Source organism: Anabrus simplex, chromosome 1, assembly GCF_040414725.1.
Source record: "Anabrus simplex isolate iqAnaSimp1 chromosome 1, ASM4041472v1, whole genome shotgun sequence".
NCBI lineage: Eukaryota > Metazoa > Arthropoda > Insecta > Orthoptera > Tettigoniidae > Anabrus > Anabrus simplex.
In genome coordinates, this window is record NC_090265.1 from 592,715,566 (window position 1) to 592,728,704 (window position 13,139).

The following is a 13,139-nucleotide window of genomic DNA, read 5'->3' on the forward strand; positions in this document are numbered from 1 at the left end:
CAGACTGGAAGCTGTGGAAGGGTCTAGAAAGTAAAAGCATAAACCTATGGTGTCTATCCTCAATAAAAATTACAATTTGCATGCAAAACTCGCTTACAAAGTATAAAAATCAATGGTATTAGACTGGCTGCTTTTGCGAGAAAAATCTAACCTATCAGCAATGAATTCCAGTATTACTGAGTTATTTAACTTCCTCTAGATACGTATTTTATTCCTGGATTACCTGCAAATGGCCGCCTGTCCCATAAATTAATGTCAAGAAAATGAAAGCATACACATCATCAGAAGGAAGAAGGTAGATATAAATCCTAAAATAAAAACACCGAAAATATTTCAATGCATTATTTAATGTTAAGAAATAACAATACATAAAGATAGCATTGCTAAGTTGAATAATTCGAATTTCAGTCGTAGACATTCACATAACACTGCATAGTTTAAGGAACAGAACTTTTATAATCTTCGTTGCTTTCTTGCTCTAGGAGGATTCCACGACACCGGTGTATTATCAGTGACAGACACAATATTGAGTCCACCCATCTGTAGTCCTTTTATCGCTGACTGTAAAAGAAAAAGAGAACTCCGGTTAAAAATAAGTCTTCCATTACTGCTCCAACCAGCTATACAAATAACAATCAATGAATTGTGTATAACACAGGATAGCAATGTTAAACTAGAAAATTTTAAATATGATTTATCAGCATAATATATGATGTTTTATTGCAGCTAATGGCCATATATCAGCATAATAGAATGAAAATCACAATATATTAAGGACATATGAACATTAGGATAAATTATTGTATTCACAAATTCATATACAGTACAGTATGAGAAAGTATAATACATTCCTTGAATGTTCTATTTATGGTACTTTGTCAACTATCGCCAAACTTTCAAGAGCCCTTATTAAACAAGGCAGTTCAATTATCAGTAACCCTGAAGATAGACTTTGTGAAAAACTACACGCTCACCACAGACTAATAAATATTGAAATACAACATTCGTATTACTACACAAGGGATGGGGAGGGAAAAAAAACCAAATCCAACCAAGGAAAGAAGACAGCACTAAATTGTAGTCCTTAATCACGAATCAGTGGTATTGTACTGACCAAGTCCTTATCCATCCTCAGTAAAAAGACCATTGATTTTATAGAATGAATTACTTCAGCAACTTCTATGTTCGTAAAGGTGAAATTTAAAGAGATGACATTTTAACTAAATACTGTACCTGTAGAGAACAAGAACGCATACATAGTTTCAAGTCCACTAGCTAGACAACGAATTTTTTTTTTAATGCTACGTGTACACAAATAACGAGCGGAAAGTGGCAGGACGGTACTTATTCACTAAGACATTTTGCTTCACGAAGTTCAATAGCGTTTACAATAAGAAATCTATCAATTAAAATTCTTCACAACAGGAATCGTATATTTCTAATGACATAAATCTCAGAGGAATATACATAAGGTGGACATTAAACTGAAATTTAAAAAAAAATTACATCATCACACAGTATTGATTGGAAATTATTTAGCCCTTATGTCTTGTTTCACCATAACCACATCTTTATCTATTAACAACAGGCCATGTCTCAAAAATCTGAGTGGTACATAAACCAGCGAAGTATACTAATGAAACTAAGCAGGTATTTCAGAAAGAAGGGCAATAAAACAGTAGAGATGAAGTATCAAAGAACAGCAGTTGTTCATTAATAAAAAATACACAGTACGAGAGGCAGAAAAGGAACCGTGTGAACGAATTGTGAATGAATAATATGCATGAAGGAAACAAAACGTTTGTAAGGATAACATTTAATTTCTGAAAGTACATCGTTACCATCTCTCCACAATTAAGAGTACAATAGTATAAAAGAACAATTCAAATGAAAAAAATTCTGACTAGCACTTCTTGGGTACCTGAATTCTGGAGAACGGTTTAATAAAAAATATATGAACTGAAATTACACTAGAGATCTACACTCCTCCACACTTTCCTTAAACAAGAGAAACCCTTGTGGAGTCGTAATCTATTATACACATTTTATGGGACTCTACAAGATCTGTATCGCCATACTGATATCACTACTGTGGGAAGGGAGGGACTTCACATTAGCGCGGTGTTAATCTCAATACTTCCAAGACAGAAGTCTACTATGACAATCCAATACCATGCAACAAATTAAGCATTTGTTCCAGAAACAAACATCTTCCCATGTATAAAAATGCAAGAAAAGTACCTAATAAAACACCAGCAGTAGATTTTACTACAACAAACTTCCTTCAAAATTTTTACCGTGCCCAACAAACAAATTTGTAAAAATGTTCTCTGATTATAAAACTTCACAATGCTAAAAGGAGGAATATAGGGAAAAAAATTCCAAAATCAACCAAGATCATGTTGCAATTCATAAGTTACCGATGCCAAAGATGGCAAGGAGACGCTGCAGGACTGATCGAAAATTACGTCCCGCACGCCTTTTCATTTTACTGTTCCCTTGTTATAAAATGAACAGGCTACTGAGTGGTGAATACTTTAACAGGCGCAAACCTCAATGAACTATAAACGTTGACAAAACTGCCACATATCTAGTCCCGATTCGATTCCTACAAAATAAAATAATTTAAAATCAAAGATGAAAAGAGGTCTGTACTAAAACAAGGGTGTAGCAGATATTCAATTCAGCTATGCAAGTAAGAATCATACGGCATCACAATATCAAAATATCAGTATAAAAAATTAGCAACGAATGTAACAGCCATTCTTCGAACGACTGCTTCACGAGAAGTGAATATTAGTACTGGACTGAGGGTAAATATGGTCATCTATCTTTATTATGTATGGTATGAAAGGAATTAAATGCTTTTTCATGAAAATCAACTGCACTAAGAATTGATGCACCACATCAGTTTGAAATGATAACCATACAGATAATACTGCAACTTCAACGGTTGTTCATTAATTTACCATGAGGTAGTCACTGGACATAGTAATTCTATCAACTGGACATTATGAAGACTCACTAGTTAACGACTTGACTGTTAATGCACATGCACTGGATTGTTAAGGCAAGAGTGCCTTGAAAATCTGCAATGAAACAAGCTGGAACTTTTGATGCCTGAAATCTATTCTTTTATATTTGTTTTACGTCACACCAACACCAACAGGTCTTATGGCGACTAAGGTATAGGTAAGGGCTAGGACTCTGTAGGAAGCAACCATGGCCTTTTGTTGGTACAGCCTGGTGTGAAAAAGGGAAACCATGGATTATGATTATTATTACCTGCTTTAAGTGGCACTGCCAAAAATGGACCTCATTGATACAATACAAGAAGTAGGAACCAAGCGACCTTCATTAGTCCGATAACACTCAACACGAATAAATAACATCTTAGCAGCCTAAGGGACAGTGTACACACGCTTGGCATTCACACTATTCATCACAAATTACATGTCCCTTTTGCCCAACACGCTAGCATTCAGCATGCACCAACACCATTAAGGTCTATTCACATATATCCGTGACGTGTCAGTTCCGTGATGAATCATATGGTTCCCTTTGAATCTGACTGTCGGGTCCACACTTGTCCGGCGCAGTGCCGTATTTCCTTCGTCAGTATCAGTGAAGTATCCGTTCCGTGATATTGACTATTCACAATTAAGTATTTATTATTTTCCACCTAGTCGATACAATGATTGCTTAAGGCAATTTAATGGTTAAAAGTGGTACATGTTTCGTATTTTATCAACATCTTCAGCCACATAACACTGCTTAGATGAAAAATATATAAAATTGACAAAGTAATGCTTAAAATTAACATAAGATTGACAACATTAAAAAAAAAAAATACGAAACATGTACCACTTTTAACCATTAAATTGCCTTAAGCAATCATTGTATCGACTAGGTGGAAAATAATAAATACTTAATTGTGGATCTATTGAAGTGCGAAACGGACCATGAAACTGATGTCATATTGACTATTGTCGCCAACGATGTTTTTGCTGTTTCACGGACGTGTTCTGCTGTGAAGTTTGTATGCGCTAGTGAATATAAAATGAGCGACGTAAGTTCAATGTGTGTGGTTAAGTAAATATTTGTTTCTATGTATTTGTACTGTATTATTCACTTACCTCAAACTACTAACCATTCTCTCGGTATTATCGGCTTTCTCCAGCGGGTGTCTTGTCATTTTAAATGAACTTCCAGTTTACTTAGCAATATGTTAAAACAATTTTCAGACATTCTGAATTATTCAAAATATTTAGTTTAGTTATTAGTTCCTTATACAGGGTAGCGAATTCACCATCACGTTCTCTATTCTGCCATGCCTCATGTACCCACTTTCCATTTTTAAGCTGATGATTTTCCTCTTCACCTAGCATTATAACAATAGCCGCCAATTCTACATCCGTAAACTTTGACATCTCGGTAATCACTGAACTGAAACTGAAACAATACTGACAGGTGTGGATAGCCATCACTGAGACGTCACGTATGTCACGGCTATGTGTGAATAGACCTTTAAGCTGTGCTACTTACAACCTCACTTCACTACTAACAAGATTAATGAAGCCTTATTTTAAGTTAAGATACTCCAATCAAGTAGCGTTGGCTACTGAATGCATGATTCGAAGCAGTGTATCGATTCATTCAAGTGTCCGAGTGAATCGATTCACAGGAATAGTGAGCTCACGGCACACAATTCAGCTTACTCCCAGCAGACAGTGCTGAGCGGCGCACTCCCTAGACGTTGACGGGGAGCCGAGCTTCCGCTGCAGCGAGACAGTGAATCATGTCACATCAAAAGAATCGTGAACGGGCGCGGCTCAGTGAGACACAAGATACACACGGCTCCTTATCAGCTCACTGGACACGCTGAAAGCTGAACTTCCGCTGCAGCGAGACATACAGTCAGCCATGGTACATCGAAAGAATTGTCAACGAGCACGGCTCAGCGAGAGACAAGATACACACGGAGCCATGGTACACTGAAAGAATCGTATGCTATAATGGACTCTCGCGCTCAGCTCATTTGAAAATAATACACATTTGCATTCACTGTCCTCTTCTTACAGGGAGGTTTAAATAATAGATGGATTTATTTGCAGTGTTAAAAAGGTAGTCAAAACATAATTCTAAAGTAGCTAGTAAGTAGGTAGGCTATTAGGTTATACCATTTATTAGTTTAATGAATCTTAGTATTATAACTTAGTTGACATTTGACAATTAAACTCGACTCTAGCCTGCCCTATGACTATTGATTCATGCTCATTACCACTCAAAAGTACCTGTTTTATATTGGGAAGAACGGCTCAGTATTCTCTCAGTTCATATGTCACATCGTTGCACAAGACTTCAATCATATGTGGATAGACGCAATAACGTAACCAACAGTATGTTGAATCAGAAAACTAGCGGGCTACTGTACATCTCAGGTAGCCTATACAAAATATGACGTTTTAAAAAAAATCCTCAGCTAATAGAAAAATACATTATTTTCAAAAATGACTGAGCAAGTTGTCATGCGGTTAGTATCGCGTGGCTATGCGCTTGCATTTGGGGGATGGTGCGTACGAATTCCACCGTCGGCAGCCATTAAGATGGTTTTCCGTAGTTTCCCCATTTTCACACCAGGAAATGCTGGGACTGTACCTTAATTCGGGCCATGGCTGCTACCTTCCTAATCCTAAACTTTCCCATCCTGCGTCGTCGGAAACCTTCGATGTATTAGAGTGACTAGAATTTTTTTCTAAGAAAGGAGTTCATAGCATGAAGACCAGATGGCAGCTGCGAGCATTGAATGCTGTTGCTGCTGTCTTACCAGCACATACTAACTACACAGATGCAGTAGGAGCGGTGACTAATGTGCCGTGAATCGGATCACTGTATCGATTCAGTAAAATGAATCTAATGTCCCATCACTACAATCAAGTTGTTGTTTTACTTGAACATTTGATCTCTTCGCTACGGACTACGCCAAATATTAAATCATTAATTATTTCTACAAGGCAAATATTACGAGCCAAAGACTTCAACCCGTTTTTTTTTGGTTTTTTTTTCAATTTTACAGCATTATTTCCGAATAAGGTCTAATTTAACTATCGTAGGAATGTATTTCCTAGCATTCTGAAAAATGTAATATTAAAAAATTCAAAAGAGACCACTGTTACTGAGCCCTGTACTATGTACCCTTGACACAACTAGTTATCAACAGCTAACGGCTGTTGTTGTTGTTGTTCACAATAGTATCAAAAATTGTTTATTCAATCCTTTTTTCTGACTGCACCTATTTTAAGTTGTAAACAAGTTAAGATACTCCAATCAAGTTGTCGGTTTACGCCAAATGTTAAATCAATTACTTATTCCAAGCCAAAAATCTCAAACCTAAGACTTCAACCAGATAGTTTTTCAATTTTTACGACTTTACTTCTGAATAAAGTCTCAATTAACATTATCATACTGCTGGAATGTTTTTCCTAACATTCCGAAAAATTGCAATATTTAAAAATTCAAAACAGACCACTGCTACTAAGCACTGTACTATGTACCTTTGCCATAACTATTAATCAACAGCCAACGGCTGATATTGTTGTTATTCCCCATAATACCAAAAATTCTTATTAAATTTTCCAAGACTGCTCCTATTTTAAGTATGTTAATATTAAATCTAATAATTATATTTTAATTATAAATCAGGTGCCTGACTTAATCTTGAGGAGGTACAATGACCGCAGATTCCTTCAATGAAAGGCGAAACATGTCTCACATTTGATAAGGTAATAAGGATCAAATCCTACTTGTAAAAGACTATAATGTATTGACTAGGTGCTAAAATAAAAAATTAATTAGCATCCTACAAGTACAGATAGGTCTTATGGCAACCATGGGATAGGAAAGGCCAGGGAGTGGGAACAAAACAGCCGTGGCCTTAAGGTGAAAATGGAAATCTACGGAAAACCATCTTCAGGGCTGCTGACAGTAGGGTTTGAACCCACTATCTCCCGGATGCAAGCTCACAGCTACGCGACCCTAACCGCACGACCTATGAATGTGAGTATTTACATATTACCCCCATAGTGAAAATAGTCATTTCTCAGATGTAGTTTGCAAGTAAGTAGTTGCAGTAGTGCTGAATGATGTTTTTTAAGAGGCAAATGAAGATTATCCAGATCTCATAACATTAATCAAAGGTTGAAGAATTCCACCCAGTCAAAGAATGAGAGAATATGTAAAAGAATTACTAATGAAAAGTGGATAATGAGAAACTCCCAAGGGCTTGTACTATAGCACAGCTTGGAGTCCGCAGAGACTACAATTTGCTAGGCAAGAGAGAGGGCAGGAGAGATGACAACAAGTCGGTCACAAATTGGAATTAACACCACTCGGCTAGTGTTAGCGACTGCAAGTCTTGAAAAGGTAGTTACACGTATGTTCATAAAAACCTGAACACCTTGAAAGACTAGAGATAGGAAGTTCATATTCAGCAGACATATGCAATAGTACATTCTGAAGAAATGATGAGCATCTGAACCATGTCGGCCCTTCGGTTCAAGGTCCACATCGATATCTCAGCACACCACCTCTGACTGGTGAAATGTGCCTGCGGCTATCGTAACTATAAACCGAAGGTAATGGATCGGTGTGACTTGAGCAGACAGATGTGAGAACCGTACCGTCAAATGAGCGAGTTTGCAAGAGGGCACATTATTGGCATGAGAGAACATGATGCATCCATCCGGGAAATTGCTGCTCATGAGGAACGAAGCGTGTCGGCAGTACAATGGGTGTGTACAGAATGGTTCATAGAAGGCCGCAGAACATGAAGAAGATGGGTCTGGTCGCACCACCCAGGCCAACCCCCCCCCCCGAGAAGACTGACACCTCATCCGAATGGCATTGCAGGATAGATCTGCATCCTCCTCCGCTCTGGCACAACAGTGGAACAGTGTAACACATCGTACACTATCAGGAGCGACAGTTCATCGCCGTTTATTAGTCTGGGTTACCGGCGCGTCATCCATTTCTCCATCTACCTTTGACTAATGTGCATAAACATGCTACAATGCAATAAGGTATGGGATGACGTCACTGGGGACAGGAATGGCAGCAGATAGTGTTTTTGGACGAATCCCTGTTCTGTCTGTTTGAAAATGATGGCCTCATTTTGGTTCGCCGCAGACGGGGAGAGTCACCACATTGACTGCATTCGTACAACTCACGGCCTTATGGTGTGGAGTGCTATTGGGTACAACCACAAACCACAGTTGGTGTGCGACCAGGGCACTGTGACCAGTTTGACCTACGTGAATGACATCCTGCGACCCGTAGCCCTACCCTTTTTGCACGACACTCCAGACGCCATATTTCAGCATGAAGATGCACGACCACATGTTGCTGCATGGAACACATGCCTTCTTGTTGTCACAGGATGTCAGACTGTTGCCCTGACCCGCTCAATCACCGGACTTTTCGCCAATCAAAAATGCGTGGGATATGGTGAAATGATGGGTGCGGCACTGTGACCCAGTGCCAACAACCAAAGATGAACTATGGAAACAGGTGAATGCAGCATGGATAGCTATACCCCAGGACGCCTACACGCCTTATACGCGCCAATGCTATCACGCATGGAACAAGTTGTCAGTGCCCATGGAAGGCCCAGTGCCTACTAGGCAACAGGACACATGCTGAACCTAGGTGACAAATGCTAATCGTTTCTGCAGAACATACTAATGAACGTGTCCTGTGAATATGAACTTCCTATCTCTAGTCTTTCTAAGTGTCCTGTTTTTTATGAACATAAGTGTCTATGTCCCAAGGCAGGAGGAGACTGGTTGCAGGCCAGGATGTTACAGAATGCAAAACACACTATCATACAAAGGCAAAAGCAGAGTTATGTTTAGGACGTAACACATCAGTAAGCAGCGACACAGAAGAGAATTACAACAGGTGGTGGTTACTATGCTTTCCAATGGGACATGTGGAGGACATTTTAAAAAAAGGGGGGGGGGGGGGGGGGGAGGGGAAGTACAAGTAGGCAACCATCCTTCATTAATGCTAGTCAGAAAAGGAACATTAAGAGGTTCAATCTTTCGAAGGATGAAGGATGAAACAAGAAAAGTGCCATGCAGCACATTAAAACGAAAGACTCCCTATGCCTCCCAAACTTAATATCATCAGAGTCGAGCAGGAACAAAACTTGACCCAGACAGATCACATAGGATAAATTAAAACGCTCACTCCCAGCGACAGTCTATTCTATTACATTGCTGGCCTAGCAAATACTTTAAACAAGGATACTTCGATATGTACACACAACGATACTGTTAAACAGCTGCTGCGTTAGAGCACACATTTCTGAAAATGTATCTGCCACCAATTTCAGAATTGCTTTTGATTTTATAGAGCTCACTGGAAACAACTTTGTGCAAACTGCAGTCACTGAAACATAGAAACATCTGAAATGGATTTTGAGAGACATTACTGTTGGAAACATAGGGAAAATCTGCAGATTAGGTTTCCGATTGATCCCATTCATGAGCAACAATGCTATTTCCTTATTTATTTCATTGTAACAGGAATCCATGTTCTAAGTGTGCGTCTAAAAAGTACCACGAAAGGACCGATAACGGCAATGTGTAGTAACATTGCATGCATGCGCAAGTGAACAAGTGAATAGAGAAACATACTGAAAAGCACCATGTGGAAATTCTAAGTTCCCATGGAGGGAATTAGATTCTTTTCCACCAATAGAGCACCATGTAGCGTTGAACACTGGAGCTGAAGCATGCTAATCTGCTGAGGCCAGCTGAACGTAGTGCGTTTGAAGATGCGCATCATAGTGCAATGGAGCAATACATAAAACTCAAGAGTTGTTACAAATTGGGGAAAAAACAGGGACAGACATTGGTGCAAGTATGCAGAACAGAAGCCGTAAGCAGGAAATGTGTTTACGACTGCTTCAAACGCTTTCAGGATGGACAGGACACATGATGCACCACGTCCAGTATAGACTCAAGCAGAAGTGCAGAAATCACAGAAGTGAAACAGGTGCTGGCACAAAATCGGTAACCGTTGCCACAAAGCATATCAGAGGAATTAGGGATTACCAAGGACAGTGTAAACAAAATCATTCACAACTTCCCATTCCTAGGCCTTTCCTGTCCATCGTCGCCATAAGACCTATCTGTGTCGGTGCAACGTTAAACTAATAGAAAAACATCATTTTCTGCCCCGTTAAAAAATGTTGCCAAGTTAAATGAATAAATTACACGAAACTAAATTTATGTAAAGCAAACATTGATTCGGAAGTCCACAGGGGGGGGCAAACTTGGAAAAATAGAGCATGATCGCTAAGGCAGTGGAGGAAAAGAACATGATGATGCTTGTTTAAAGGGGCCTAACATCTAGGTTATTGGCCCCTAATGGTACAAAATGAGACAAAATGTAATGACGATTTTAAAATCCTAAATCATCCACTGACCAGAATTCAAAACGTGATGATGATGAATGAATGAATGAATGAATGGATGGATGAATATGAATTTAAAACAATCAGTGGATCTGATCCGCAATGCCCCACTTTCCCAGAACTATCTTGAATCAAAAATAGTATTGGCCGAGGGACTGCTTCCAAAGCACAATCCTGAATCGATGATGCTGCTTGTCTAAATGGGTCCAAAATTCAGGTCAATGGCCCCTTATAAGGGTACTTATGGCTAGCAAAGTAGAACCGTGGTGTTTCTCGTGTTGTGGTACTAATCAAAAGTAGCGTAGACTCACAGTGTTCCACACACTGTGGTACTACCCACAAGTATTGTACGTCGCGCAGGTAACGCAGACCTAAGGTGTTTCAAACAAAATAGCGCCGTCCACAGGCAATGCAAACCCATGGCATTCCTCACCTAGGTGTACTAATCACGGCCGCCGGTATTCCCGTGGTGTTCCTCATATAGCGAGTACTAATCATAGGCAACACAGACCCACGAAGTCACTCATATTGTGCTAGTAACCACAGGCAATGCCCAGACCCGTGGTGTTTCTCACATACTGGTACTAATCACGGGCAACGGAAGCCCGTGGTGTTCCGAATTTAGTGGTACTAATCACAGGTACTGGAAACCCACAGTGAACCACTCTCTGCTGCTACTAATCACAAAACTATAGAGTACCTAACATAGTGGTACTACTCGTAAGTAAAGGCCACCCATGGTGTTCCCCAACTGATGGTACTTATCACAAGTAGTTTCATGGATCTGATTCAATCATCCCCTGGTCGCCTCGTTTAGTCGCCTCTTACGACGGGCAGGGGATACCGCGGGTGTAGTCTACGTTCCCCACCCACAGGGGGTGGTGTGTTTGGTCTGCAAGAGGTATTTTATTTCCCTCAAGTCCGCCGGCAAGCCGGTTTAGGACCCCTCTACCCGCCACCTGGAGGCGCCACTTGGGAGTATCCCCTTTCCCCCTACCATGCCTGCGTAGTAGGTTCGTGGAGAAAGAACATGAAATACTAGGTATATTGTTTAAAAAACTAAAAATATATATTATCACAACTTGCTGCCAAAAAATAAATGGAGGACAAGGTCGTCAATTGCATCTAATCACAAGAAAGTGAAGTAAATATATGTACATATATATATATATATATATATATATATATATATATACATATATATATATACACACACACACACACAGTATATATATTCTTCAAATAAGAGAAGAAAATAGAAAGCACAGCAGAACATTGCATATTTATTATAAAGAAACAGTGTTCTTGCACAAAAGAAGAGAAAACTCAATAAACGAAGCAAGTTGTCAAACAAGGACCAAAGTAGCAATTACCGGCAGGGTATCAAGATTGTCGAGTGAATTACAGATGATAAATCCAGGAAGGGAGAAGAATAAAGAAAATAAAACGGCAGAAAACGAGCAGATTATCCAAATTCATCTTTCATAAGAATAGAAAGCAGTCTTATTGGAAATCAGAATAAGACGAGCAATTATATACTGTCAAATTACTAGAAATATTGATATGAACTCTCACATCTCATATTTCTATTCTGTTGAGCTAAGTTCAAGCATGACGATCGACATGATGTACAACTAGATCTGCAGTGGGCAGTCTTGGAGATGAATGTGACACGGAGGATCCAGCCTACTTGATGTGGAACGGGAGACCAGCTGATCTATGGTTTCCAATCGGCCGAGCGCAGCAGCCTTAGATTGGATGGCTGAGCAATCATCCTGAACTGGAGAATGATAAACTAAGTTTTCCTAAATTACAGTTCTTAATTAAATTGATGCAAAATAATACTCGGAAATTATAGCTTATTAAGGTATATACCTATAATATTAATATAATCAGTGAAGTGTAACCTCAAAATCTAGCTCTCATGGTTAAGAGGTGTGTGTGTGTGTGTGTGTGTGTGCGCGCGCGCGCGCGCGCGCATCCAGTTAGCAATATCTTCTGCTGCAGCTGAATCCCTGCCCAGAAATGTCAAATGTTTGGGGTCAGACTTATTCCTGGTTCACGAAGTAGCCTTTGCGACAAATATTATACGATCAATTCTACTATGCAATCAATGATGGTGCTTATTCCCTGAAAATTTATTTGCAAAGTAACAGAAGATGGCTGCCTATTCAAGTCTTAACAGATCGTTCCCTTTCCTATTGGCATGACTTAACAAGATCAAAGTAAATGTGTTCCATTGCTGAACTTCTGTAGAACATTTACAGTGACATCATTAACAAAGTTTTCCTGAAATAGAGAATGCATATTAGGAGTCCTATGAACATATTTCAGAAATTTATAATCAGTAATTGAATTATACAGATTTCTTAAATCTTGTGGTCTGATGACCTTTCTTTATAAAAGAGGTTTACACCTGGCGAGTTTCCATAAAGCTTTTTTCTTTTTTGTTCACAGAAAAATGTTGCAATATTGTAACAAAGTTCTTAGTCTCAGGATGGAGAACAGTAACTGGAAATGAGACGAACTCTTCCATGTCCTCCTCTAACAATAGTCTTCATTGTCATCTCCTCCTCTCAAGAGCTCGATAGCTGCAGTCGCTTAAGTACAGTCAGTATCCAGAATTTGGCAGATAGTGGGTTCGAACCCCACTGTCGGCAGC

General features: G+C 39.3%; 1 protein-coding gene across 1 annotated transcript in view; it reads right to left on the minus strand.

The window, feature by feature from the left end:
* Nucleotides 1–327: 327 nt before the first annotated feature.
* The window catches only part of mRpS11 (mitochondrial ribosomal protein S11), a 95,345-nt gene continuing 82,533 nt past the window's right edge, over nt 328–13,139 (minus strand). Inside the window, exon 5 of the mRNA XM_067135609.2 lies at nt 328–561. Within this exon, the coding sequence (XP_066991710.2) occupies nt 454–561 (108 nt within the window). The 3' untranslated portion in view covers nt 328–453. The remainder of the gene's footprint in view (nt 562–13,139) is intronic.